The sequence below is a fragment of the Ceratina calcarata genome, unplaced genomic scaffold, assembly GCF_001652005.2.
Source record: "Ceratina calcarata isolate Rehan_Ccalc_2016 unplaced genomic scaffold, ASM165200v1 scaffold551.2, whole genome shotgun sequence".
Classification (NCBI taxonomy): domain Eukaryota; kingdom Metazoa; phylum Arthropoda; class Insecta; order Hymenoptera; family Apidae; genus Ceratina; species Ceratina calcarata.
In genome coordinates this window covers 1,327,920-1,354,513 of record NW_017176693.1, presented here as the reverse complement: position 1 = coordinate 1,354,513, position 26,594 = coordinate 1,327,920, and the positions used below count along the sequence as shown (strand labels likewise).

General features: G+C 43.9%; 7 protein-coding genes across 13 annotated transcripts; 6 read left to right on the top strand and 1 right to left on the bottom strand.

Annotated features, from left to right (window-relative positions):
• Positions 1-142: 142 nt before the first annotated feature.
• Positions 143-2,054, top strand: LOC108628929 (pre-mRNA-splicing factor RBM22). Its single transcript, XM_018031162.2, has 3 exons — positions 143-632; positions 711-764; positions 839-2,054. The coding sequence occupies exons 1-3, from the start codon at positions 579-581 to the stop codon at positions 1,964-1,966; spliced, it is 1,236 nt and encodes a 411-aa protein (XP_017886651.1). The 5' UTR covers positions 143-578; the 3' UTR covers positions 1,967-2,054.
• A 172-nt stretch (positions 2,055-2,226) lies between these two features.
• Positions 2,227-6,415, top strand: TM9SF3 (transmembrane 9 superfamily protein member 3). The gene is made up of 10 exons (XM_018031445.2): positions 2,227-2,519; positions 2,885-3,080; positions 3,153-3,275; positions 3,367-3,611; positions 3,677-3,916; positions 3,998-4,282; positions 4,371-4,579; positions 4,671-4,817; positions 4,925-5,008; positions 5,075-6,415. Exons 1-10 carry the CDS (start codon positions 2,433-2,435, stop codon positions 5,217-5,219), a joined length of 1,761 nt encoding a protein of 586 aa, XP_017886934.1. The 5' UTR covers positions 2,227-2,432; the 3' UTR covers positions 5,220-6,415.
• A 93-nt stretch (positions 6,416-6,508) lies between these two features.
• LOC108628928 (stress-associated endoplasmic reticulum protein 2) lies at positions 6,509-7,876 on the top strand. The gene is made up of 3 exons (XM_018031160.2): positions 6,509-7,174; positions 7,594-7,666; positions 7,744-7,876. Exons 1-3 carry the CDS (start codon positions 7,091-7,093, stop codon positions 7,779-7,781), a joined length of 195 nt encoding a protein of 64 aa, XP_017886649.1. The 5' UTR covers positions 6,509-7,090; the 3' UTR covers positions 7,782-7,876.
• A 673-nt stretch (positions 7,877-8,549) lies between these two features.
• On the top strand, positions 8,550-9,892 carry LOC108628936 (uncharacterized). The gene is made up of 5 exons (XM_018031170.2): positions 8,550-8,766; positions 8,874-9,115; positions 9,178-9,361; positions 9,447-9,545; positions 9,619-9,892. Exons 1-5 carry the CDS (start codon positions 8,718-8,720, stop codon positions 9,723-9,725), a joined length of 681 nt encoding a protein of 226 aa, XP_017886659.1. The 5' UTR covers positions 8,550-8,717; the 3' UTR covers positions 9,726-9,892.
• LOC108628924 (putative malate dehydrogenase 1B) lies at positions 9,881-12,271 on the top strand. The gene is made up of 6 exons (XM_026816972.1): positions 9,881-10,128; positions 10,193-10,791; positions 10,913-11,202; positions 11,271-11,455; positions 11,536-11,665; positions 11,739-12,271. The coding sequence occupies exons 1-6, from the start codon at positions 9,889-9,891 to the stop codon at positions 11,945-11,947; spliced, it is 1,653 nt and encodes a 550-aa protein (XP_026672773.1). The 5' UTR covers positions 9,881-9,888; the 3' UTR covers positions 11,948-12,271.
• Positions 12,272-12,366: 95 nt separating this feature from the next.
• Positions 12,367-15,066, bottom strand: eIF2beta (eukaryotic translation initiation factor 2 subunit beta). 3 transcript variants are annotated; one of them, XM_018031441.2, is made up of 7 exons: positions 14,832-15,066; positions 14,244-14,504; positions 14,015-14,171; positions 13,907-13,939; positions 13,553-13,740; positions 13,196-13,480; positions 12,367-13,118 (listed from the first exon to the last, which is right to left on the bottom strand). In XM_018031441.2, exons 1-7 carry the CDS (start codon positions 14,847-14,849, stop codon positions 13,074-13,076), a joined length of 987 nt encoding a protein of 328 aa, XP_017886930.1. In that variant the 5' UTR covers positions 14,850-15,066; the 3' UTR covers positions 12,367-13,073. The 3 variants fall into 3 exon arrangements, with proteins under 3 accessions (XP_017886930.1, XP_017886931.1, XP_017886932.1); XM_018031442.2 differs by having other exon boundaries at positions 13,907-13,912; XM_018031443.2 differs by lacking the exon at positions 13,907-13,939 and having other exon boundaries at positions 14,832-15,065.
• A 164-nt stretch (positions 15,067-15,230) lies between these two features.
• spir (spire type actin nucleation factor) lies at positions 15,231-26,375 on the top strand. Of its 5 annotated transcripts, none has more exons than XM_026816965.1 (15): positions 15,231-15,881; positions 16,589-16,915; positions 17,189-17,515; positions 17,626-17,657; positions 17,741-17,861; positions 17,945-18,378; positions 18,593-18,622; positions 18,946-19,209; positions 19,295-19,436; positions 21,818-21,951; positions 22,012-22,255; positions 22,328-22,641; positions 22,717-22,965; positions 23,040-23,326; positions 23,387-26,375. In XM_026816965.1, exons 3-15 carry the CDS (start codon positions 17,194-17,196, stop codon positions 23,619-23,621), a joined length of 2,808 nt encoding a protein of 935 aa, XP_026672766.1. In that variant the 5' UTR covers positions 15,231-15,881; positions 16,589-16,915; positions 17,189-17,193; the 3' UTR covers positions 23,622-26,375. The 5 variants fall into 5 exon arrangements, with proteins under 5 accessions (XP_026672766.1, XP_026672767.1, XP_026672765.1 ...); XM_018031302.2 differs by lacking the exon at positions 16,589-16,915 and having other exon boundaries at positions 15,233-15,881; positions 17,945-18,099; positions 18,163-18,378; XM_026816966.1 differs by lacking the exon at positions 16,589-16,915 and having other exon boundaries at positions 17,192-17,515.
• The last annotated feature ends 219 nt before the right edge of the window (positions 26,376-26,594 follow it).

The following is a 26,594-nucleotide window of genomic DNA, read 5'->3' as shown; positions in this document are numbered from 1 at the left end:
TCAAGAAATTTTTTTAAGAATGATCTTAAAAATACAATATTACATTGTTTGAGTTCATGTTATTTGAAATAATCATTTGAATTCTGTCAAAAGTTCAACATTGCGCACGGGTTCGCGGTCACACGACATCCCTAGCTGTGACGTCACTCGCTCATGAAAGCCTTCCTGAAAGTAATGTAATATTGCGATACCTTCAGCCGCGTTTCGATGTCAATTCCGGTTTAATTGTAGAGTTTTTCTTTAAATCAGCGCGTTTTATCGTTAATTAATATCCATTAAATAAGCACGTTAAGTGAAATATGTATATTTACTCGTAATATTTATTTATTTTTACTTATTTGTCCATTTTATTTGGACCTAATATACGGTGCCCAAAAGGTTCTAACCTAACAGAGAGGAAATTTCCTCTCTGGCTCTGTAAGAAAGCATCTGTTTAGAGCCTTTAATATATGTGTATGTACTTTTTCTACACTACTACGCTTTTCGCTTCGATAGTGTTTGCGTGTGAGTGAATCGAGTGAATGAGGTGAGCTCGTATCCATTCGTATCCCGTAACTCGTAGTGTTGATCTACTGAAAATGGCTACTTCGAAAACAACAAACACATACAACAGACAAAACTGGGAAGACGCTGTGAGTAAATGTACACAGCGATCGCAAATTAATACAATAACAATGACAAATTGATGACTCGGTATCGTTTTGTTCTAGGAATTCCCGATATTATGTCAGACTTGCTTAGGTGACAATCCCTATATTCGTATGGTAAGTCGAACGATGTTCTAAGATGTAACAATTTCGTTCAATTTCGACAAATATTTTTTCAACATGGTTCACAGACGAAGGAGAGATACGGAAAGGAGTGTAAAATATGTATGCGGCCATTCACCGTGTTTAGATGGTGTCCTGGCGCAAGGATGAGATTCAAGAAGACGGAGGTCTGTCAGACGTGCAGCCGTTTAAAGAACGTCTGCCAGACCTGTTTGTTAGACTTGGAGTATGGTTTACCCATTCAAGTGAGAGACGCGGCACTCAAGATCAAAGACGATTTACCCAGATCAGACGTGAACAAAGAATACTACGTTCAGAACATAGACAGTGAAATCGGGAAGATAGATCCAACCTCGCCTGCAGGTGCTGTTGGGAAGTCCGCAGCAGCCAGTGACCTGCTGATGAAGCTGGCAAGGACCAGTCCTTATTACAAACGGAACAGACCTCACATCTGTTCATTCTGGGTGAAAGGAGAATGCAAAAGAGGAGAGGAATGTCCGTATCGGCATGAGAAACCGACGGATCCCGATGACCCGTTAGCGGATCAAAATATCAAAGACCGTTATTACGGTGTTAACGACCCTGTTGCGGACAAACTGATGCGCAGAGCTGCGGCCATGCCCAAGTTAGACCCGCCGGAAGACAAATCTATCACGACCTTATACGTTGGAAACTTGGGCGACGTTTTAACGGAGAAACAGCTGCGCGATCATTTCTACCAGTACGGAGAAATACGATCGGTGACCATGGTCCCTCGTCAGCAATGTGCCTTCATCCAGTACACGCAAAGAAGCGCTGCGGAAGCCGCAGCAGAGAGGACGTTCAACAAGCTGATACTGGGAGGTCGAAGACTGACGATTAAGTGGGGACGTTCGCAAGGAAGGCAAACGATATCTGCGGCAGAAGCGACCAGAGAGATCCTAGAACCGGTACCAGGCTTGCCCGGGGCTTTACCACCACCGCCGGAGAGTATGGGAAACAATTTTTTCAATCTGCAAACTACCCCGGGCATGATGCCGCCGATGATGATTCCACCTCCGCCCGTTGCTCCGCAATTTATGTTCCCTCCTCAAATGGCAGCCGCAACCGCAACCCCGATCTTCCCACCTGGAACCGCTCCGATACATTATCCGAGCCAGGATCCATCGAGAATGGGCGCGTCTCAGGGCATAGGGAAGCCTTGGCCCGAGGAATAATTATTATACTTCAACTGTCGAACGATTGTAATTATACGAGAAGAATTTATAAAATATAAACGTATATCTTCGATCTTGTTCATGGAAATTATTATATTTGTTGATCATCTGTCTTGCACCCCGAGTCTGACCCGTCTGAGTCTGACCCGTCCCGATCAGAAACGCATCGCGGAATTCTTCCGAACGTTTTCGTACTTCCAGCACCATCTACTGTGTCGATGGACGAACATCGTTCGTAGCTGACGCAGATTAGCGGCGTTAGCGGCGAGTGTCATCATCGTATTTTAATACGTGTCCGTGGTGTCTGTGTCCGCTGGTGGGCTGCTGCTGGTCTATGGTGCCTGTCCGTCCGGTGTTTCTGCTACGTAGCTCCCGTTTCGTGAATCTATGGAGTGTTTTCGTTGTCGGATATCTTTGAATTTCTGTCTGTATTAGCATAAGGCGCCTAGCGCGCCTTCCCGTCACGATGAACATGTGTCGGGCTCGATTGTTATTCCCCTTTCTGGCGCTCAGCCTACTCCCCTTTGCCCGTCCCGACGAGCACACTCACGTCGTAAGTACCGAGGAATCGACATGTTTTCGAAATGTCAAACGTGCAAATCCGTCCCGACCGTTCATCCACGTCGGTTTTTCAATTTTCGCCTCTCGTTATCTCGTATTACATATAATTCGTCTCCTCTCGCTCCGATCGTCTGCGACCGAAAGTCGACGCGTAACGTATCGTTGATTTATGGCTTGATATTTACACGACGTTTAGACGAAATCAGCGTGTCGCGATCGCGCCCAATCTTAAAAATGAACCCGTCTCTTGACATCAATCATTTTTACACGCGCTTGTTCCGCTATTTACGCGTTTATCGCGTTCGCTCTAATCTATCAATAGACGTGAGTACATACATAAGTATTTTGTTTCATTAGTACGAAGATAACGACGAAGTTGTACTGTGGATGAGCACAGTTGGACCATATCACAATCGCCAAGAGACCTATTCCTATTTTTCATTACCTTTCTGTTCGGGTACAAAGGACGTCATTAATCATTATCATGAAACGTTCTCAGAAGCACTGCAAGGCATCGAACTCAAATTTAGTGGCCTGGAGATCGAATTCAAGGGTATCTTTTAATATGGTTAAAAACAGTATCGAGCGTCGTAATCCGTATGTAAATATTGATCTTTGTTTACAGCCGATGTTATCAAGACGGAATACTGTCAAATAAAACTGGCCGAAGAAAGCGAGAAAGCCTTTGTATATGCAGTAAAGAATCAGTATTGGTACAAAATGTACATGGACGATTTACCAATATGGGGTAAGATCGACGTTTCTGCTCGATTCATAATCCTGCACGATGACACACGTTCGTATCGTGCATCGCGTTATTAATCGTCCACGTTGCGTAGGTGTCGTGGGAGAGCCCGAAGAAAACAATGGTGTCGTGTCTTACTATATTTGGACGCATAAGAAGTTCGACATAGGGTACAATGGGAAGCAAATAGTCGACGTGAACTTGACCAGTGAGAACAAAGTGAAGTTGGTGCAAGGCGCAGCCATCTCGTTCAGTTACGAAGTCAACTGGAAGAAGAGCAATGTTAAATACGAAGACAGATTCGACAAATATTTGGATCCGAATTTCTTCCAGCACAGAGTGAGTGTAGATTTGTTGTGATTAACGTGAACTGCCACGATCTAAATTTAATTTCTGTGTTCCAGATCCATTGGTTTAGCATTTTCAACAGTTTCATGATGGTGATCTTTCTCGTTGGCCTCGTCTCCATGATTTTGATGCGCACACTGAAGAAGGATTACGCTAGGTACAGTAGGGACGAAGAAATGGACGATATGGAACGAGATTTGGGCGACGAGTACGGATGGAAACAGGTCCACGGCGACGTGTTCAGACCCGCCAGCCATGCGATGCTCTTTTCCGCCCTTATAGGCGCCGGCTATCAAGTGATTATTAAATAACGTTCGCAGAACCGTCGCTTTGTCGCTGAGATTCGTGTTAAAAATGTGAAATGGTTTGCCGCACAGGTGACGGTGGTCGTGCTGAGCGTTATCATTTTCGCTATCCTCGGCGAGTTGTATACGGAGAGAGGGTCGATGCTGTCGACAGCGATTTTCGTATACGCCGCCACGTCGCCTATAAACGGTTATGCCGGAGGAGGTTTGTACGCGCGTATGGGAGGTCGTATTTGGATCAAGCAGATGATCCTCAGTGCCTTCATGTTACCTTTTATCGTCTGTGGAACGGCATTCTTCATTAATTTTATCGCGATGTACTACCACGCCAGCCGCGCCATCCCGTTCGGTTCGATGGTAAATTTTCATTTCCGTTCGACCCGTCGTGCAAATGGCAAATACGTTCGGCTCGGCGTTTCGCTGCAACGAACCGTTTTGTTCACAGGTAGCTGTCACGTGCATTTGCATATTCGTTATATTGCCATTGACGTTGGTTGGAACCATCCTAGGCCGCAATCTAGCCGGAACACCGGACGCACCGTGCAGAGTCAACGCGGTACCTCGACCTATTCCCGAAAAGAAATGGTTCATGGAACCGTTGGTGATCATAATGCTCGGAGGCATCCTGCCATTTGGATCGATATTCATTGAAATGTGAGCGACCCTGCATCGTTCGCCGTCTTCCTTTTTTTAAATTTCGACACTACTTACCTAGCGTGTACAATCGTACATCTTTTTATTTCAGGTACTTCATTTTCACATCGTTCTGGGCGTACAAAATCTACTACGTGTACGGGTTTATGTTACTAGTATTCGTTATTCTAATGATAGTGACCGTCTGCGTCACTATTGTCTGTACATATTTCCTGCTGAACGCTGAGGATTATCGATGGTGAGTAGGCCGGACGGACAGAGCCTACGCGACCAGCTTAGCGTAGAGTTATTACCTTTAGTTAGTACCTTTTCATTGGTGATGTTCGTTCTATTTTCTTTTTCTAGGCAGTGGACAAGTTTCTTAGCAGCAGCTTCCACCGCTGGTTACGTCTACGTATACTCCTTCTATTATTTCTTCTTTAAAACCAAGTGAGTACACATCGTGCTAGTTTGAATTCGTTTCAGGATGCGACTGTATATCTTTTGTCGTTTCAGAATGTACGGTCTCTTCCAAACGGCGTTTTACTTCGGTTACATGGCGCTGTTCAGCCTCGCATTGGGCATAATGTGCGGCACGGTCGGCTACGTCGGCACTAACGCATTTGTAAGGAAGATCTATTCCACGGTTAAAATAGACTAAGGCACAAGTCTGGTGTAACGTCTACGATCGAACGTGGATCAGACGAAAGGCTCGCAGAGCGAATTCTGCTGGTCTCCGTAGAGTAGGACTCTACTTTCTTTTGACCGTTTAAATTATTCCCATTACTCGACGAGTGACGATCGCATTAAACGCGATCGTGGAAATGGTATATCGGTAACTACCACCTGGAATCGCGTTACATTCGATTCCTTGTCTAACGCTCGAACGTCTATCTAACGTCGCAACAATATCTTCATCTCGATCCTTAATCTATTCGTTCGATCGGAAGTGGACGACGGACAACGCGAACACCGGCCGGCGGTTCAAACGGTCGCACGTATCGTCCGCTCCACGACGAATCGCACAGTGGATAGCATTGTATGACACTCCGCCAGTAAATTAAAACGGACTACCGTACCGTTGAGACAGCGTACGACCACCGTACCTCCGTTACCAAAATTACCTTCCTTAGCCCTCGAAAATGTTTTACTGGAAACATTTCCATCGAATCGTAAATCGTTGAAACCAAGTATCGGTGTATCGCGAAACCGAGGAAACCGAAAGAGAAAATATTATGTATACACGTACAAATTGTACAGTAAAGATTTTCGATGCAGTTTATTCGTAAAATAGGTATTTCAGTTGACGATAATGTTAAGTACACAGTGCTTAAAATCGCGCGTGAGTATGAAATCGAAACTTTAGTCGTATAAGCGCTTGGTTAACGGCGAGGCGAATTGAGTAAGATAAATCTTAAGAGATAAAAGCTAGGAAGCTAGATCGGAGTAAGAATGTGAATAATAAGACATCTTTTTCATCGTTGACTACGCATCACGAGCAACGAGACAGTTATTTGACGTGGATACTCGTTTCTGTAAGCTGTAAGTGCATTGGTAACAAATGTAAAATATCGTTAGCCTGTAACCGGTGGTAAAGTAAATCCTCTTTTTAATTCCGTGGTCCCCTGCGCGCCTGGCTAATGTACCCATTTATACGTCTGATCGGTGCTAACGTTGTAAGGAACACGTGAGGGGACGTCGTACTGATCGTCGTGAACGAGTTTATCCTAACGCGATGCATCGTCGAACAAAAATATCAATGAAAACACGAATATGGACACACGGTTTGTTGTTAGACATAGCAGTTCTAAGAAATATAAAATTTCTACATACAATAAAAATACAATTGTACATATACTTGATTCGTGGACCGATCATTATCGTTACCATCGCCACTAGTCACTGTTACTAGTACTACGTACTGTATGTACGTACCAGTACTCTCACCTCTGGCCCTGCTATTTTACGTACAGTCTCTGTACATACATAATGATTTATTGGTGATTTGATGATTCAGTATCGGTATCGCACCGTCGCACACAGGCGGTCGCGGTATTCGAAATAATAGGTACTACGATAATCGAAAAGAATGCGGAATCTTATCAGGATCTTTAGTCGGATCGGAGAAGAGGTCGATCTCGGTCGATCGATGATCAAATGGAAAGTGTTATGAATTAAAAAATATAAGAGAACGAGTTTGGAATCTAAATTTTTATAAATTTTCAAACTGTAACCGATGAATTGACGAGAGTGGTGCCAGTGTGGCACTGAAAACTGCTCCGTCGTCGTATACACACCGAAGTATTCACGTGTCAAAGCGCACACGTCGACCGTCTACGTACTTATATATACCTCCTCGAGAACAGAACGGAGCGTAGCGTACAAGTGTAGTACGATTCACACCTGTTTGTCGGTCGGAGATCTTGGTACGTCGTGGTGAACGAACGTACACAACGCGAGTGGAACGGTGTTCCGAGTTATTTGAAACTGAAATTTTCCCGAGGCACCTTTGGCAAACGGGAAATCAGAGAGATGGCACCGAAACAGAGGATGCGTATCGCCAACGAAAAGGCCACGAAAAACATTACGCTTCGTGGAAATGTTCCGAAGTCGTCGGTACGTTGCACATATTATTATCTGATAAAGCATGTCCTGATCGTTCGTCGACGACGCGAGATATTTGAAGTCTGTCAGTCCTGTAGAGATTAACGATCATCGGCTCGCAGCTACCAGGTTATAAACCGTTACGAGCACGTTGAATTTCGAGTCTGTCAGGCTCGCACAATTTTCATGAGATAAAAATTAACGAACGTCAGCGAATTTCGTGGAATCGCGAGCCTCGAGTTTTCTACGTTAACGAGAATGATAGGACGTTCTGTCAGTGATCCTACCATATGCGTCGACAAACATGTGCAAGGCCCTCGATAACAGTTGTTCGCGTTTCGTTAATGGAATTCTGTAGGAATACGTTCGTCTCAACGATTCTCTCGTCTCGCTGACACGTACTTAACGACATTCTAATTTGTGTATCGTAGAAACCACAAGACGAAGGATCTCCGGTAGGTCCTTGCCTGCTGGCACTCTTCCTCTTCGTCGTCTGTGGTTCCGGTGAGTCACGTCCAATTTTTAAATTATCCACGGGCCTTCGAGAAAGTCACTTTACGAGAAATTCTTTATACTTTCAGCTGTGTTTCAAATAATTCAAAGTATTAGAATGGCTTAAGGATGAGCAACGTGGAGGAGTTGCGACGATGTTACTGTTACTGTTAATATGACGAGAAGCCGTCTACAAACTATTGGTATAAAAAAAAAAAAAACGAGATCAACAGACTGTGTACTATTACATATTGTAAAAACGTGTAGGCGTCGATGATACTGACACGAAGCTGAACTAAAATCTCCGATCTTCCTCTTTTTGCTACAACTCGAATTATTTACAAAGGAAATTCAGCATTTATAAATATTTTACTCAATCGCAACTGTACCGGCGAAAGATGATCGCGTTTACAATTTTATTTACAGATATGGAATGTCAAACGATGTTCCTTCGTTGTGCAATGTCGGCTCGTCGCATTTTTTATTTCAAGCTTCTGATTCTCTCGCTGGTACATTTGTATAGTAAATAACTGTATATACATTTATCATCGATTTATTATATATCAATTCTCGGTAATCAAAGCATTCCACTGTGACCAGTTGGTAGCTTTTGGTTGTTTATATATTTTAGAGGCCTTAAGAAACGATAAGTCATTATACGTGTAAAAAATATATATTATATATATATATATGATCAATGTAATTTATCCTAACGAAATATTTGCTATGGACAATTGTTTGTCTGAATAAATTATACTATAATTAAGCAAACTTGTTGTCTAAACTTCTTTCACCTATCGTTAATAAGAGAGTAAAATATGAAAGTAAGGGACAGCGGTACTGTATACTACTGTATGTATAGGTATCCGCATATCCATGTCCCGATAGAGGGAGTCGTGACGTGACTGTTGCTGTTGCTGCGGTCGTGAGAGGAGACAACTAATTTCTCGAGAGAAAATTCGAAAGCAAATTGTTTAATAATTAATAATATTTGTCGATCACTTGACAGAAGTGTATTTGCTGCGTCGTATTTTGAGATCAGTCTTGTTAAAAGTCTTCAGAAATGGCTGGAATTTTCAATTTATTTGGGGATACGTCGGAACACGTTAGAGGTAATAAAATTTCCTCGCTAGATCTAGACTATTGCTGTATGCTTTTCCTTCGAATCGAATGTCGAATTGACATTTCAATTATTTGACACGCGTTTATCCGAGAACAGATTCGGTTGCAAAGCCTTTGTCAAGATCCAAGACAGTACTCGGCACAAACGGTGGCTATTTGAAAAATGTTGGTCAGTCGAGGCCAAAGGGATTGTCGATCAGATCAAACTCAGTTTTAAATGTACCTGCTACCCCCAATAAACAAGAGGCTGCTAAACAACAGGAATCGACGAAATTAAAATTAACGCAGATAGACAAAGATGATCGAGCGATATCACCTACGAAGCATCCTTTACTAAAGGTATAAATTGTTGAACACGTCTGTTTCAAATGACAGGATCTGGCACTTTCTTACGTTTACAGAAAGAATCTGTCAAAGCAAAAGATGCATCACCGAAATTATCACTTAAGAAGGATATGAAATTGCCAACGTCGTCGGATAAACACCACGTTTTCAAGAGACCATGTACTCCAAAAAATCATGTTAGAAAATCGTATCGAGAACCAGAGATCTTAGCACCATATTATGATATGCAATTTGAATTGGGTATGAAATTTATAATGGGAAATCACTTTCTATCTACTAAGAAAATAGTGAAGTTACATATACATATATATATATATATTCGCAGATGACATTTACACGAAACCGTTGGAGAACGAGTTCAGGGAATTGTTTATGAGAAAGAGGAACAGGGTAGTGGTTTGTGAAGACAAAGGATTTGCATTAGGTATTAAAATTTAAATGTGATTCTCCGTTATATCAGTTGAAACGAGTTCCTGATGATTGAACTATTTATTTAGATCGTGAACGAATCAATGTTAAAGTACCAGAATTCAATACTAGTCCAAAGATCATTGACAATTACAGGGTAGAGGAAACCGTTGATCTGCCAGCGATATCAGATTAATAACTAGAATCCATGGAAGTTAGTTTACGATGGATCATAAGTTTTTCATTAAGAATTTGTACGCGAAAATAATTAAAATTTGTACCAATGTATAAGTAACTTGATAAAGTAGCTTTCACATCATGTTTATTCCTACACGTAAATAAATTATTTTTTCTAATAAATGATATTCGTGCGAGCCGTGTACGCATTTTCCCCTCTACATCTGTCGATGCATCTAATTGACGATCGTATTGGCAAATTGTTATTTATGAAAATGACGTCGGACAGATGTTTGATCGTAATAGCTGGTGATATAAAGGATCATACTTTTAATCGCATGTGTTACATCGCCGAAAGTTTGTCCACTCTACTACCGAATTTCCAATATAGAAACATAAGCAAATGTAACGAGAAATGGGACGTAAGTGGATTCGTGTCGTATGTTTCTCTTGCGAACGATTATATCCAAAACTCGTCCTATATAGTATTGGCTGAAAGAAACTTGCAAGCATTACGGATGGACTCACAACAAGTCGCCTTTGGTATGGAAGGAAATCGGGATTACTCGAACTCGCATAGATTACGTGGGAGGTGCTTATCAGTTTTGGAAACTTTTGAAGAATTATTATGATGTCACGTCTTACTTGAGCGAAGAGGATCTCGAAGATTTACACGAAGATCTGTTGCATGTAAATCTTCTCAATTTGATTTTTCGATGCCCGTTCGTTCGTTCGTTCGTTCGCAGTACTCAGCAATTTCGTTTTACGAAGGCTTACAAAGTGAAAAAGATGAAGGCGAGAGCTTCGCAAGTGCAAGAAAAGTATAATCGAATAACGATAATAGGGGCAGGTAGGTCGATGTGTCTGGACCTTGTCCCCCAACTTTTAATGACCAAGGAGTTATGGTCGTCTCACGGGATCATTATTAATTTGTACGACGAACCCGGATGCTACTTCAAACTGAGGAGGATCTTGAGAGACTCAGGCACGATAGGTGCCGGTATTCGTAGAGTATTCATCGTTGACAGTATTCCCGAGGGATTGGAGAACTGCGACGTGTTGATCTACCTCGACAGTTATTCGAGGTATCGGGATCATTGAACCGCGACTTTTATACGCGTTCATACGATGTTCAAAGAAGCGTAATTAAGATCGGCGGTTCAATTAAGTACATCGTCGTCTTTACGAACATTATTTGTTTTTCAGGGAAGATAACGAAGGGAACGATGCTTGGTTCGAGCGCAATTACAAGATCATCGAAAACGTGTGCAACCACGTGAACGAGTGTGCACCCTCGCACATGAAAGTAATATTTTGTTCGATGAGCCTCCCTTGTTTCTATGCCGGCATTATGCACGAACTCGTCACGAAACTACCAAAAACGAATGTGATAGTCGCCAGCAATCATCACGGTTTAGAGATCATATACGAGCTCGTACATTCGATGGGTTTTACTCTGAGACAGTTCGGTTGTCCACCCGTTTGGGGCTTCCTCGGTTCGTTGACGAGACGATGCAATAACAACGGACTGCAATTTCTTCGTGAATAATCGAGTAAACTTCAGGAATAAATCACTTCGTCGATGTTTCGCACATGGTTCAAAAATGCTACGTGTATCGTCCGAATAAAAGGGCTCTGAGGGCAAACGAGAAGGTCGTACTACCTCTGGGAACTCAGCATACGGAATTAAGATGGTTTTTCTACATGGTGCACGACAAAAATCCTTATGTAAATTATTTCAGGCGCAAGGTACATGCATATTTAATTACAATACCGATCGTCGTTGAGCATCTCCACCGTAACCACTTTTCCGGCGACTACTTATACAGGCTCTCTTACGGTATCAAGTAGGCAGGTCGGAAGATTTTCCCAAATGTAAAGCGATTTGCGACCTTTTGAGATTATGGTTCAGTAAAACTGTGGGCGACGAAATTATATCGTTAGGAATCGCGTCCGACGGTAATTAACGATGTTTTACACCCGATCGGAACGATGAAACGAGTAAAACGACAGATCTTCGTCGCTTCCTCAGGCTCTTTCGGCATACCGGAGGGAATAGTGTTCTCACAGCCAGTGTGTTTGAACGAATTAGAAGATGGCTCGCGAGTCTGGGTTCCATTTGTAGATTTTCCAATGCCGAACATGGAGAAATTTCTGTTTCAAAGCTTCGTAGACATGGCAATTTACATGAGGGACAAGATAACTGAAATTAAAAATAAGTCCAACTCGACGAGAGAGTAAATCTTGGTGGCAGAACATTTTCCTTCGGCCAAAAGGAATCACGATATTTTTAATTACGTGTGCACGTTCAGCGCGTACACAAGTAGCATTGAAATATAAGAATCTCCAGAGTCGATCGCTCATAGTATGACCGTTCGAGCTGCATGTTCTCTCACAAACCGTACATATAATATGCCCTCGGCTCGTTTCTCGTCAAGCGAGAAACTGTACTCGACATGTACACAAATATGCTTGACTCTGTTCACAGCGACGAAATTTCTAAGGAGAATGTTAATAGTTCCTTAAGACAGGTTTATTGGCTAATAAATACAATTGAATAAATTAGCTAAGAAACGTGACCATCGATCACTTGAAAAAGGAAATCGCATTTGAACCGCGCGAGTAGATAATTACAGGAATAATACTTTCGACCATGCGCGTAATAATATACTTGAATTTAATGTTACAATTTGTTTTTGTATACAGAAAGTGATATATAACAAATCGTTACCAGCTCGTTAAAGTCTATCGTCGATAACTGGTAATATTACACTTAATCGACTTTATACAGGATTTATGTCACGATTACGGACAAATGGATAATTATTTATCGCGTGACTCTTCTTCGTTCTTCTCTGTTCGATTCGTGTGTACAATTTCAATAACGTAGTTCTCGGAAAATGTCCGACGCGCATCGCCCGTTGCATCGCGAGACGACGAACGGGAATGCATATAAGGGAAATTAAAATTCTGTTATATAATTGCACCGTTGCGTCCATCCGTTACACGAGCAAACGGTACATTAAAAATTTAAAAATCAACACGGGCGATTCGAGTGAATAAAAAAAATATAAGAAAAAAAAAAAAAAAAAAAAATGGGTGGGTGATGCGAGGAAACGTTCGGTCGATTCCATCTATAAATTTTTCTCCACGCGTTTCGCTCCGATCAACGTGGAACGTGTCATCCTGTTTTTGTAAATTTTACGATCTATTCCAGAGACCGACAGCACGAGTGAAAAAATGAATGCTCGGATTGCACGCCGTTATAATAGGTATAGTAAAAATTGCGATCTGACACAAGAAATCTCTGATAATTTCAAAATTATGCTACAAAATTGATTGATAAACATGACACGTGACAAATGTTTTAGGCAGTTTTTGCTCGAATAGCAGCACGCTTTCCTGTAACGGCCTGTAAACGAAAAAGATCGGTCGTTAATGGAACAACATCGGTGTTACACGGATCGTGAATGGGATTGAAATAATTACCTGGAAGCCAGATTTTATGCTAGCTACCGAACATCTTGAGCCACAGGTCTCGCACTGTAAGAAAAATAATCGAGTATCCTTTTGAAGTATAGTGTCCGGAGAACGACAAGTGTGGCAGGTAACATATTCCTTAATGTATCTCCTAAGAACATTTTCTATTTGTTTCTGCTGGAAACGGCCCTTAATTATAAGCTGACTATTTCCGTCGACAGAGCCGCTAGTTCCTAACTCAGCGAGCAAAAAGTCGAGTAAATGTTTCGGTTGCCTATGGAGTGTTTTACATATCTGTAATCGTAACAATGATGATTGAAATACTTGCGATTCAGAATAGAAGACGAGCTCTCGTGTTTTACTCACCTCGGTGAAATTGGCGAACGATGTTTTCTTGGTGCCTATACGCACTACTTGAGGGGGACGCATGACGAACTTCTGTTTCTTACCAGCGACCATATCGGGATTCTTTTCCCTCATGATGTTGAACACCCTTACCAGTAATTCGTCGTACGTGTAATCTCTGTCCGATCCGACCCATAAACTCGTGTCCTCTGTGTTAACAAAGATCAAACGTTAATACTTGACACGTCGTGTGTCCAAGATCGGTGACCCTGAAGGCTGTCGTTAAGAAAATACGAGTGGAACAGCTCGAAAGTGCACGAACGACACGTGTACTCGCGATAAATACATATAGTGAACAGCATACGTATCCCTTACCGTACTCTGCACTTCGCTCAGATTCAGTGCAGCATGTTAACAAATAATGAATAACATAAACAACTAGTTACCCGGATCGGCGTTACGCTCGTAGCATGTGACACTTACCATTTTCTTTGTCTTCGATTTCTTTACGCTCTTCCTCGGCCACCAGCTCATCGAGGTCTTTCTTCTTCTTTTTCTTCTTCTTAGTTTTTGAGAAGTCCATGTCTAAGTCGAAGGTATCGTCCACGGCGATCTCTTCCATTTGTTGCTCGATGACGTCCTTTCAAAAAATTGCACGGGCAGTCGTGAGTATGTAAGCTTCGAATAGGACTGGCTCGTAGTAGATATCTACCTCTTTCTTCGTATCGGGTAAAGCAGCGTCGAGCTCATCCAGATTAAATGCTTTTTTCTTCTTTTTTTTCTTTCTACCAAAGTTCTCTAAATCCAATGTTTCGTCGTCGTCGGCCGGTGCAGGAGGCTCCGGCTCCTGATTTTCCTTGTCACCGGTCGCCTCCATCGAATCACCGGCATTGCCACCTTCGTTAAACGCAGCATCAAGATCGAAAGTGGTCTTCTTCTTCTTTTTCTTCTTCTTTAACGTCGGATCGAACACCTACGATATGTTTTTGATCAGTTGGTTGAATCAGGCGGCGCGGCGTTATAACGGCGCACTTGCTGAAGGGGAGGTACAAATTTTTTTCTATCAGTATTCCACATGGCATTGAGGTTGGAATTTGTAAAGCGTTATCGCGTTTATTTCGCAGAGAGATTCTCCTCGTTACGGGACATTGTCTCGACAGAGGTGAGAAGGATGTTTCTTCGGTCGCAATCATCGACGTGTCTTTAAAGGCTGGCGAAGTATGTCAAGACGATCATGCTCCCATGCTTTCTCCCGATACAAATTCCTTGGTAAAGATAAACGAAAAATATCATTACGTACCGAGTCTTCCTCAGTCATTTTGAATATCGTTCTAGACCAATTGGTATCCTCCTTGTTAATTTCCTTGATTCCCTTAAATACAGCCGAACACCTTGATCACGCGGGTATCAAACCTGATCGAACCTATCGTTTGTACCTGTATGTACAGTGCATTCACGCCATTCACGTCTTGTTAACGAATGTTGCATGTTGCATCAGAAATTTCGACTTCCAAGCCCAAAGTGTGATTCACACTATACCTGAAACTTCCAGACCAATCAGCGTCTCTCACACGGTCATGTTCGGTCCACTAGTATGTACGATCTCAGAAATTTCGATCGTAGCGCCGTGCGTTGAGGAACAGTGAAACTCAGGTTTCGGAACGTGCGAATGCGTATGCTCTGATGTATGCATGCGTATGGGTTACGTTGCGGTTGCGGTTGCGGTTGCGGATTGCACGGTAGCGGCGGGCGGTAACGTTCAGTATATACCGTATATACTTTCCAGCCCGTGTCGTATACTTTGTATTTAACGATTGATGATCGCTGCTTTTCAATGTCGTTCTCATGAATTCGAGCCCTATTAACGTTGTTTCGATCAAGTTAATCGCGAGTGTATGTCACGGCTTTGTTGTCAAGCTGAAAATCACTGAAAATCGTACGGAATTTAGGAAGTGCCGGCTGTGTTACCTCGCCATCGAATCGAGGATGTACGAATCGGGATACGTGCAGCAGATATATGTAGTACATGTGTGTACCAAATGTTTTCCTTAATTCCACAATGTTCAAGGACACGTACACTTGGAAATCGACGATGATAAACAGTGTGGTGTCGAGCCTCGATTGTCAATGAGGGAAATTAATAATGATCGACGCGAGAAGAAAGCGAGAGGACTAAGTACAGTTCGATGCGATAGATAGCTCGTGCACGGGACAATTATCATTTATTTCGCTTGAACGGGAAAGTGAAACGAAAAACGTCGTAGAAACGATGAACAGGCAGTGATGTAGTGAAGATACCTGAACGTTTTGTGCCATAACTTGGATGTCAATCTCTTAAATAACCGTGAAAGTACGTATCTTGTTTTTACGATTTTGCAAATCGTTTTGCATTCACTGTCGATCGTAGGTATCCAAAACCCGTGTGCCGCTTTCTGTTGATGTACGTCAGTGGTGCAATGCGAGTTCGCCAGCAAAAATGAGCAAAAATCACTGATCAGCTGCATGAAACTTACGTTACAGCTTGAACAAACAAATACAGTACCTACTATATTTTGTCTGTCAAGTTTCATGATTCGCATCCGTCCATCGGTTCGTCGGGGGTTGTCGATGTTTAGTCGTTTCGATCAATGAAACTAGTCGATGTGTCTACACTCGATGCGTTCGTTCGCGCTCACTTTCTTTCAATATAAATTCTCTCATTGGATCTGTTTAAAAATGCGAACTTTCAACCTTGAACCATGGAACTTTTCTTTTATCGATCGTAGCGTTTGTATAAAATTTTTATGAAAGGCTTAGACCACGCTCCTCTGTGTGGTCAAGCATCGTAGAAAGAAATTCGAAAAAATGTGTATGCGCACCATTTTTTCACACGTCTCGTTGCAATTTCATTCATGCTACACGAGACAAACGTTTGCTTTGAGAAGATGTCGGTAATCCATAGGTTTGTGAAATAAATTTCATTCAATTACGAATCAAATGCGATGAGAAAGCGCGATGACAACGTAGGCTGTTGCACGAGAATCAATTCCTGATGAACTGCAGACGATCTGTTCGTAGGCCGGAAAAACTTGTTTGAACAATGAGCAAAACAAACGGAGACGTCGAGAGATTGTGTGTCCGTACGTCGCGTCAGATTAGATAGAGGAAAGCTATCTGAAATTGTCCGTGTCGGCTCGAATTCGTTCCCTGGAGGACAAATTTTTTTCACGGAATCGTTCCTACACGGTGAAAGGGGCGTACATGTAATCACCACGCGTATCGTCGTGGTTGCACGCGTGACGACAGACGATGGTAATACGCGGCGCAATGGACAGTGCCTCAGTCGGCTCGTTTTCGTCTAATTAGAAATACGTATCCGGTTCCTTCTCGTCCCGCTTCCATCGCGTAAGTCTGACTACAAATTTCTTTCCGTCATTCATTCGTTCGTTCGTTTTCCACGAGCTCATTCTCTTTAATTCATAGTCTTGTCGCGGTCCGATCATCCTCTTACGTAGATTTCGTTATCGCTTCACATTTTTACGTGCGTGATCATAACTGTTGGCGAACGGCTGGAAGCGGCGAGAATCGTTTTATGTTTTCGGTCGCATATTATTTTTACTACGCAGCGTATCGTGCCATACAATGAAAATTCTTAATGAATCGAAACGGGTGTTGCAGAAGAAATGAGCACGCACAAGAGAAAGTCGACGTCGTGCGAGGACGGTCCGGACGTCTCTGACGATGAGAAACGAACGGCGAGGAATAAAGAGGATAGATCGTCGACGAAAAGGCCACGATGTAAGCTGGACGCGAACGGCCGGCTGAATCTGAAGGATATTTTGCTGTCGTTCAACGGACCGGTCAGTCAGGAACAGGCATGGGCTGTGTGTTATCAAACGGCAAAGGGTTTGTCACGTTTGCCCAATAACGAATTTTATGAGCTGTCGGACTTGTCGGAGATCGTCCTTCACAAGGACGGCGATGTTTGGCTCGGCGATCTAATCGGTAAGACCAGCAGTTTATCACTCTGAGATATCGTATCTTTTCCTCGTCGTCGAACGTATCTCGTATCGATCTCTCTTCTTCCGTAATCCTATCGCTGGCTCTCCTTACAGAATCGCGGAAACCCCGTGTGTCCGAGAAGAAGGTGAGCAATCGATCTGCATAGAAATGATCGTGAAAAAGATAAAAAAAAAATAAAGAGGGGGACGTGTCGCTTCTGTTTCGTAGGCTATATTCTCGTTAGGCGTGATGGTGTTCAACGCGCTCGATTTCGGCCTAGACGAACAAGAGGAGAGGCCTTTGTCGCCGGATCTGGAAGGCCTCATCAAATTAATGACCAGCGATCAAGGTAACGTTCGTGTTTCGTTACGTTAGCGAATAGATCGCAGATACGAGCCCGGTGTTAATCAATTTCGTTTTTGTCCGTTGCAGACGTCGACGGAGAGACAGACGAACGTCCGCAGGAAACGGACGACGAAGGCATCGAGCGGGACTCCAGCGATGCCGACGTAGACGAATTTTCGTCACAGAGAAGTAACGATTACGATGAGAGGCCGACTGGGTATTCTTTGAAAAATGTGATGCAGGCAAGTTCGACTCGTACGTCTTCGTTCTCGCCGTTCGTCAATAATTTATCTACGCATTTACAGTTATGTACCAGGCACGTGCAGACTTCGGTCGAGTCTGCGGAGGCTCATTACAAGGCTGTGATGCGAGCATTCGTGACAGAGGCTCTGGAATTGTCCCAGTTCCTGGACACTGTCGCGGCCGACAAATTACGAGCTAGTCAAAGGGACACCGTCGACGGCAACAAACAGACCTCGATGTCCGTCCAGAACCTCGACACGTTGGATTTCATTGATTGGGTACGAATCGACGATCAGCTTTCTTAAACGTTTCACTCGTGCGAGAAGGGTATCGTCCTGACTCGTTTCCATTGTCCTCGGGTCGAACTACGATACGACGACGAAATGGAACGGTTAACTCGGCCGTGTCGCATAAACTCTGTCTTGTCGTTTTGCAGAGATAAAATATTTCAGATTTATTGACTTGACTCTCTGTCTCTCTCTACCGTTATAGACCGACATTAGGATTTGGAGGGCTATACAAGTATGTCGTCGTTAATAATGATTGCGTGTGTATACGTGACATAGCTTAGACGCAATGGTGTCGGGCGTGCAGCATGGATCGCCTTCTCATCTCGTCGATTCGCACTGCTCGTGAACTTCGACACTTGCTTCGTTTCGAATGCATGCGCTTGCTTTATTTCGGTTTAAGTACGGAAAACAATTTTTAATAATAGCTGGATTTAAATGAATTTATGTGTGACTTCAAGAAATGAGAAGTAGCTTAGTGAGACGTGTAGAAATTGTATACACGTACGTATTCAGTTGCATTTGCATTTTATGAGATCGAAAGTACTGTTCCGGTAGGCAAGGTTTTGGGTACAAGTTATCCAAGAGCTAAGGAAGGGCGTGAAACTGAAGAAAGTAGAAGCCAATTTGGGGACGAAGAGCACGAGCCGTGGGCGCGGGAAGGGGGCAGAGTTCGAGTTGACGCCGTATGAAATTTTGATGAACGATATTCGAGAGAGGAGGTGGAACTTGAGGAAGACGCCCTCGCCGAAGCCGCATTTAAGGAAAGACGCGCACGCCGTTATCCTCGAATTTATTCGGAGCAGGCCTCCTCTAAAGAAGGTTCGACAAACAGGAACATCTTTTATTCGAATACACGGTGTGTGAGAAAATGATGAATAGACGTCAGAGGTGTTGATTGATTCAGGCTTCTGAGAGGCAGTTACCGCCGCTACAAAAGGAATGGACGCTCCGGGAATTGCTCATGGAGAGCATAAAGAAACCGCCTAATCTGCGGTCCTCGCGGAACAGATACGTACCCAAAATCGAGAGGACGTCGCCTCAAAGTGGTAAGTTCCAGTATGCGTTTACATCGAGAAAGATAAATTTTTGCATGCCGTGCTGCTTCATGAATTATATGTCTTCTCCGTTCGTGTACGAGTGTTCAATAAAGCCATGAAGACAAACGTTTCAGCATTCAGTTCCTACATAATTTAGACATATGCACCAACGCGCATCATTCCGTTATGTGGTACCTCAATAAATCGTTCTGTTCATAAAAGAAAAATATAAACGTACGTCTGCAGTTTCTTTAGATGTTTTGCATGAGACGAAACGTTTTAACCGAGTGGCATCGTATGCGCCCCCAACCGCCCCTCTCCCCGTGTACTTTCAACTTTGCGGATCCTGTCCGTACACGACCACAGGGCTCGCACGTGCGAATACATTTTTTCCAAGAATATATCTCATCTGAATGCGCGAGGGGCCGAACGCGCGCGCAGTGTCTACACACTCGTCGCTTATCTCCTTCCCTACACTCTCTCTCTCTTTCTCCCTCTCGGGGGAGAGAGAGTGTGATAGAGCTTGGCCGCTGCAACGCAGTGCGACCGGATGCGACCAGTGGTATGCGTGTATTCGTTTCCTCACTAATAATACTACTGGTACTACTAAATAATAATACTAGTAGTAATAATAATAATAATAATAATAATAATAATAATAATAATAATAATAATAATAATAATAATCATCGATTCGATGTCCATGAAATATTGGCGTTATTGAAGAACGTAAATTAAAAAAAAGGTTTCCAATGGCCCAATCGGTTTAGAATTTTTATGTTCCTGGTGCGATGATAAAACGTTAATTACCCCGTTTTGATTGGAGGGTGTAGCCGTGACTAAGTTTTCTCGTCGAGGGGCGGGCGGCTGTTGGTCCGTGTGAATCATGGTTCGCGATGGTCGGGCTGGGTTAAAGCGAACCAAGCCTCAGACCGCTCGCGATCAATAACCGAAAGCGCGGAAAGGGCGAGAGGCTGACGTCGGCCGAAACGTCATCGTTCCGCGCCCGTCGCTTGATCTCTCGCGTGTCCGCACTTCTACCATCCGTTTCGGGTTCGTTTCGGTCCGGTCTCTCTCTCTCTCTCTTTCTCTCTCCCATCTTTACTCTCGCTCCGCGAGGGAAGCTGTAGTTTGAGGGCACGAAACGACCAGGTCGAGCCGCGTCCAAACTCGTATACGAGCTATCGTGGCGATCGCACCGAGAGGAGGATAGCGCACTAACGAGCACGTGTGCTTGGTACACAGTCCCTGCGAGAGCCAAATCACCGTGGGCCAAGGATCCAACGGGATGGAGAAAGGGAGCAGATGAACCTGAGATGCTGGTAAAGAGGATTAAAAATGGACTGGCTCGTTTGTCGGAACGTGTAAACGTTTGATACGTCTCCTGATTCGCAGGCTGTGAGATCGTGAGACCGAGCCCCGGGGATATTGAAAGGAGCAGAGTGACTTCCGGTTGGACGTCGTGGTTGTCGCAAGTAGAGAGCCGCTCTAAAATTTCGTCGACAATATGTTCGGTTTGATTTGAAATGGTTCACCGTGTACCATGACGATGGTATAAGGAAACGCGTGATGTTAAATATTCGTTAGAAACGTTTGACATAGCTGCGAAATGAAATGAGATATTCCAAGAACCGGACATACTGTGCGTGATAAAGGTACGAGGAGGAATGAATGTCGAGAGGGGGAATGATGTTACCGTAGGCGGTGAGTCCCGCATGATAGTCTTGGGTGAAGTTCCCCCGTCGCAACCGGAGCAGGAATCCGCGCAGGATGTGGCGGCACAGTGGTTGCAGACAGAGAATCAGGCAAAGGCTGCGGCGAGCGGGACCACGGTCCAGCCGAGCACGACCAGCGGCGTGCCGACTACCGCGAGTCGGATCCGGGCGAACGTGCCGCCGGTTCCGCAACCGAGGCAGAGAGTCGGCAAGCCCGAGATCAGGGTGCCGGGAGTCAGGAATCGTAAGTCGCGTAGAAGGCGCATTACGGTCGCAGGTAATCATACCATTCATCTTTATTGGGTCGACGGAACGGGTGATCCCGTGTACCGATCGACGCGACCTGAAACGGTTTCCTGAATTCTCAATCTAATTACTTATATTCCATATTTGATCGAGCCTCGTTCAATCGTGTAAGCGTTTATTCAATCATGATACACCTTATGAAACCCTACGAGTTGTTTTTCTCTTTTTCATAAACCTCTGACAAATTCGATGTCACGCGCAGGAGGCAGTTGTACGTATTTACGATTTACTGAGGTACCACACAGATACAGATTTGTAACAGATCACGTCCACGCGTCATTGGTCATCGACGTACACGGCCCCTATGCATTTCACGATCTCACGATTCACAGTTACACTCCGTGTTCCTACGACCGAAACTCTTTTTAGAGCATGTCCAGAGTAGCGGCGACGCCAAGGACAATGACGCGTCTACGGTACCTAAACCTCCTCGGAGGGATCCGGACGGCTCGAATCCTACGACCGGCAAGAGGAAAGTCATTCCCGTTGACTTTGATCTAAAGGTACGGTATAATGTCGCGCGTGTACGATATATACGAAACGCGTCGGAATCGTTCCAACAGCTCGACGCGGAAGACGAAGACGACGACGACGAGTTTGCCGTGACGAGATTCGAGGAAGACGACGAGGCTTCGAATTATTGGCATCTGAAAGAAGATTACTCGTTCGTGGATCGAGGTAGCTCTCGCGGGCGTAAAGATCACAGGGACGACGATGAAGCGGACTCGGCGAATCCCTGGCGAAGAACCGGCGGACTACGGTTGACGAGGAACGAGTATCACCGATTTTGCGACGCGCAGCTCGAATGTAATTCCATTGATCGATCGTGACGGAGAGACGCGTTGCGAGCGATGATTAACGAAAACGGATCTCTTTCAGCGTACGATCTCGCGACGCAGTGTCCGTCGAGAAGAGCATCGGCCCGGAAACACGCGGCGCGACGTAGCATAGCGCTCACCGCGTTAACGGGAACCACTTCGCTTCCCCACTCGAGGCCCCAGAGCCGTCAGCATGCCGTCGCAACGGAGTCGATGCTGAGTCAAGGCCCGAGTCCCAATATCAGCGTGAATCCTAGCCCGAGTCTCAGTCCGCAGCCAAGAGCGAGGCTGGCGAAACGGTCGCAAACCATCGCCGAGGGTACGAAGCCCGAGGTCGAGGATCAAAACGAAGACTGGCAGGATGACAAAGGACAGGTATACGTGTGTTGCGAAATTACGAAGAGAAACACGTCGTCGAACGGTAAATGAAAATTGTTTCCGCCCGTGTAGAAACCTACGTTGGGCGACATGTTCCTGGACGAGAGGCTTTCCCTGACTCTCGAGGAGATCGTGCATATTCGTAGCGTTTTGACCAAAGCCGAGCTGGAATCTCTACCCGTGGAGGGACGCGTTAAGGAGGACGTAGAGAAGAGACGCGTCTGTTTCCTTTGCCTGAAGACCAGGTTCGGGATCTTGGGGCCGTGGGGGCAACGATGCCGTTTATGCGAAAGGACCGTGTGCGTCAAGTGTTACTCCAAAGTAAGATTCCACGAGCCGCCGATTGATCTTGTTCCAGCATTGTGTTCCACTCTGAAATGTTGTTCGCGTTTTAGATGCGCATCCCAACGGAACATTTCGCCCATGTTCCGGTGGTGTTACTCTCGCCCGGTCTTCTTCTCTCACCGTCGTCCTCGGAACCGGACACCAGCAAGAGTTCGTGGCTGAGAGGCAGCAACGGGGCAGCTGGATCTGCCCCGGCGTCTCCCGCCTCCAGGCGCAAGGACTCATCGTTGAAAAGCGTGACGCCTTCATCGACGCCTACTACGACACCTGTTTTGATACTCACACCGACTTCCACCCCACCTTCTCATGCTCGCCGCGACGTAGACCAAGAGAGAAGGTAATCTGATCGAAAGGTGACGCGGCCGCGGCGTTGTTTTAATTAAATTTGATCGTGCAGGAGTTACCGAGGCAGTCCGGGGCACGTGCCATCGCCAAAGGCGTTCTCCGGTTTCGCTCACAGTGCCGAGCAACGATTAGCCGCGGAACGGTTGCGTGGCGTCTCGATGGTGGTCTGTCACGATTGCCGCATCATGGTGATACAGATAATCAAGAGTTCGAGAACGACACGGGCCACGATACGCAACAACGTGATCTCGCGGCTCACCTTGAACTTGTCACCTGCCTACGTTTAAATTCTCTTTGGGCGACGTTCCACGCGCAGATGATCGCCGTTGAAAGCGGCGCGATCTTGTTTAACATATAAATGGGTAACGACGACACGCTAACTATGCCGATGAGCGAGGCACGTAGATTAGATCTCTTCTCCTCGTACCAGTGTCTTCTTGTGCCCCTTGTGCTGTTAATCTCCTACGTCTAGCTGTCGATATCTTTGTAACAACGAGCCGATCAGTTGCTACCAATTGATTGTTACACTCACGATGGGTCGAATACCTTGTTGGTTCTAAAATTCTATATTTAAACAGAGAGAGAGTTGAGCAGAGGATTATATGTATAATTATTTTCGTTTAACTTTTGAACAGAGGTCTTTCCGCGTGCGACTTGGTTTACTTTTTTCTATACAGCTTACTCAAGGAGAGGACCGAGACGTCCTCTACTCGAGTCTATCATTTGTCATTGTCTACGTCGAGTAATTTTAATTGCGAAGAACAATTTGTCCAAGTTAAGTGTAAAGTGGAAAGTGCGAGAGGAAAGTTCGATCCGAAAAATACGTTCGAGACGGACGGAATTCAAAGGAAAGCGTGTCTAGCACGGGATCGGCACACAGTGGCGTCTAATATATAAGTCTACGTACCTACATTCAGGCTTACACCTAAGTAGATCGTTGATGCATGCAAATTTGAAGAAGAAAACAGCCCGAAACCATACGATTAGATCATTTGATTGCGATGGCTGACTTTCGGTTGTCGACGACAGTACTCTTTTCGCTTCCTGTTTCGAATAATTACTATTCGTCATAATAATCGTACTAATTATAACCGAGAAAATTGATGAGCTGTCGGGCGATCACGTTACCAATACCGCGCGCGCGCTGTGTGCATTCTCGGTTAATAGAAACCGAGAATCCTTTCAACCCGTACGATTACCTCGAGATTCACACGAGAATGTGTACGCAATATATGTTCCCTTTGCTTCCACAATGTTGTGAACAGTAAATCTAAAGAGTAATATCGCGTTTAACGTTGAATTTAGTTGAGGAGACAAGAGAGTTATCGTAAGCGCGAATCAGCATAGGAAAAAGTAAAAACCATTTGAGAAACCATAAATGTAATCTACGTAAATATATGTGCCAGGGCATCTCTTAAATTCGAATTAATTCATCGAATTGTAGTCATTTTCATCGTGCTACACGCGCTGTACACGGGTCGTCGGTCATACGAATTTCTAATTTCTCTCGAGATTGTTCAAGTCACAGGCGAACCGTGACGAGCTCTTGCGTGAATGAACTTTACATTTCGTACTACATGTAATTCATGCGAGATTCTTTACGTGTTTACTTTATTCGAACTGTTCTTTTCTTATCGTTGACAAAACCTAACTGATGCGAGAGAGAGAGAGAGAGAGAGAGAGAGAGAGTGTGAGTTACGCATACGTAAGCACGCATACACACGTATTGTAAAAGATATAGCGAGAGGATCCGAATCGAAGACCCCAATGAAAGAATAGAACGATGTAATGACTTCTGCGTCCGCGTCAGTTTGTTCAAAGCAGGATAGAATTATATTTAATTGATAGATCAGGTCAAAGTCGGATGCACAATTGTACCATATAACTCTGTTACGATCGAGTTTCGTTGATTGAAATCATCTTTTTATAATGTTTGTGATATTAATTTATTTAATTTTTCTATGTGCGCTATTTATTATATTTATTTAATTCTACGTACTAACCGGCAGACGCAATTTCTTTACAATTGTACATATATAATTATAATTATAATTATAATTATACATATACATATATTCAATTATTATTATTATTATTATATATATATATATATCGTGTGCAATTTGCACGAACGTGTAGTACAATTTTCCTAATTTCGTTGTGTGTTATTATCCGTTGATACGTTTCTTATTTATACAGTTGTTAATGCCAAATACGTATACGTGAAGCATTTTGTTCATTTTCGTTCGAGTTTCGTGTAAATTATTGAGCCGAGCGAGGAGTAGGTAGAGAGGACAGATGGTGCGAATAATTTAGAGGGGGGTAAAGCGGGAGGCGAGCGGCGTTGATAGTCAGATTGGCGATTAGTACAATGAAAGAAGGCTGTTCGCTTGCACAGACGAAGGTGTGCCGTTGGAACGGGGATTAAAAGTATGCGTATGTACAAACGTAAATCGAGGACGATGGTTCAGAGTACAAAAACAGAAAGAATGCGAATCGCGAAACTGTAACAAGTAGACCGCGGATTTGATCCGATCATAAAACAGTTCAAGAGTGGACAGAGACGACAATTAAACTAATATCACAAATATGTTATTCTGCATAAAGATCTGCGGTCTAATAACTAGTTACAAATGCTGGTCTATCTACTATTGTCTAGGACTGAATTAATACTATACATACCTACGTGTATCGAGATAAATGAAAGGACGGTGATTATAAATCTGTTGATTAGCGTACAAGCGCATTGTCGGATTCTACGAAACGAGTGAATCGTTTGTTTATTTTTTTAGCCGTACAGTTCGATTCCACAAACTCCCCCTCCGCCCCTCCTCCGATGATTTTCAAGCAAAAATCAAAATAGATCTGTAGATATACGCGTTGTAGTTCCTCGGTGAATCTTTTCTTTGGACGGGAAACTGTACGTGTGTAACGAGGAGCAAAGCACTGCGACAACTTTGTAAAGAACACGAACGTGAAATTCTGTTTGTAGAAAGTTATTTCAATAAAAAGTAAGATAACAGAATCAAGTCTGATCCAGAGGAATTGTTTCTCTCTTGAGCGAGGATGCGTCTCATTTGAAATCGTGCTGATCGATTTTATGCGAGAAAGTGAGAGAACACGATCGATGATATAAAGTATAAAAATCTCTTGTTAAATAAACAACAAATTGTATAAATGTATACAGAAAAGATGTTCCATGAGCGGTAAACTTAAAGTTAAAGTTGACTCGTCCAAGAGGATAGAATGGAGGCAACTGG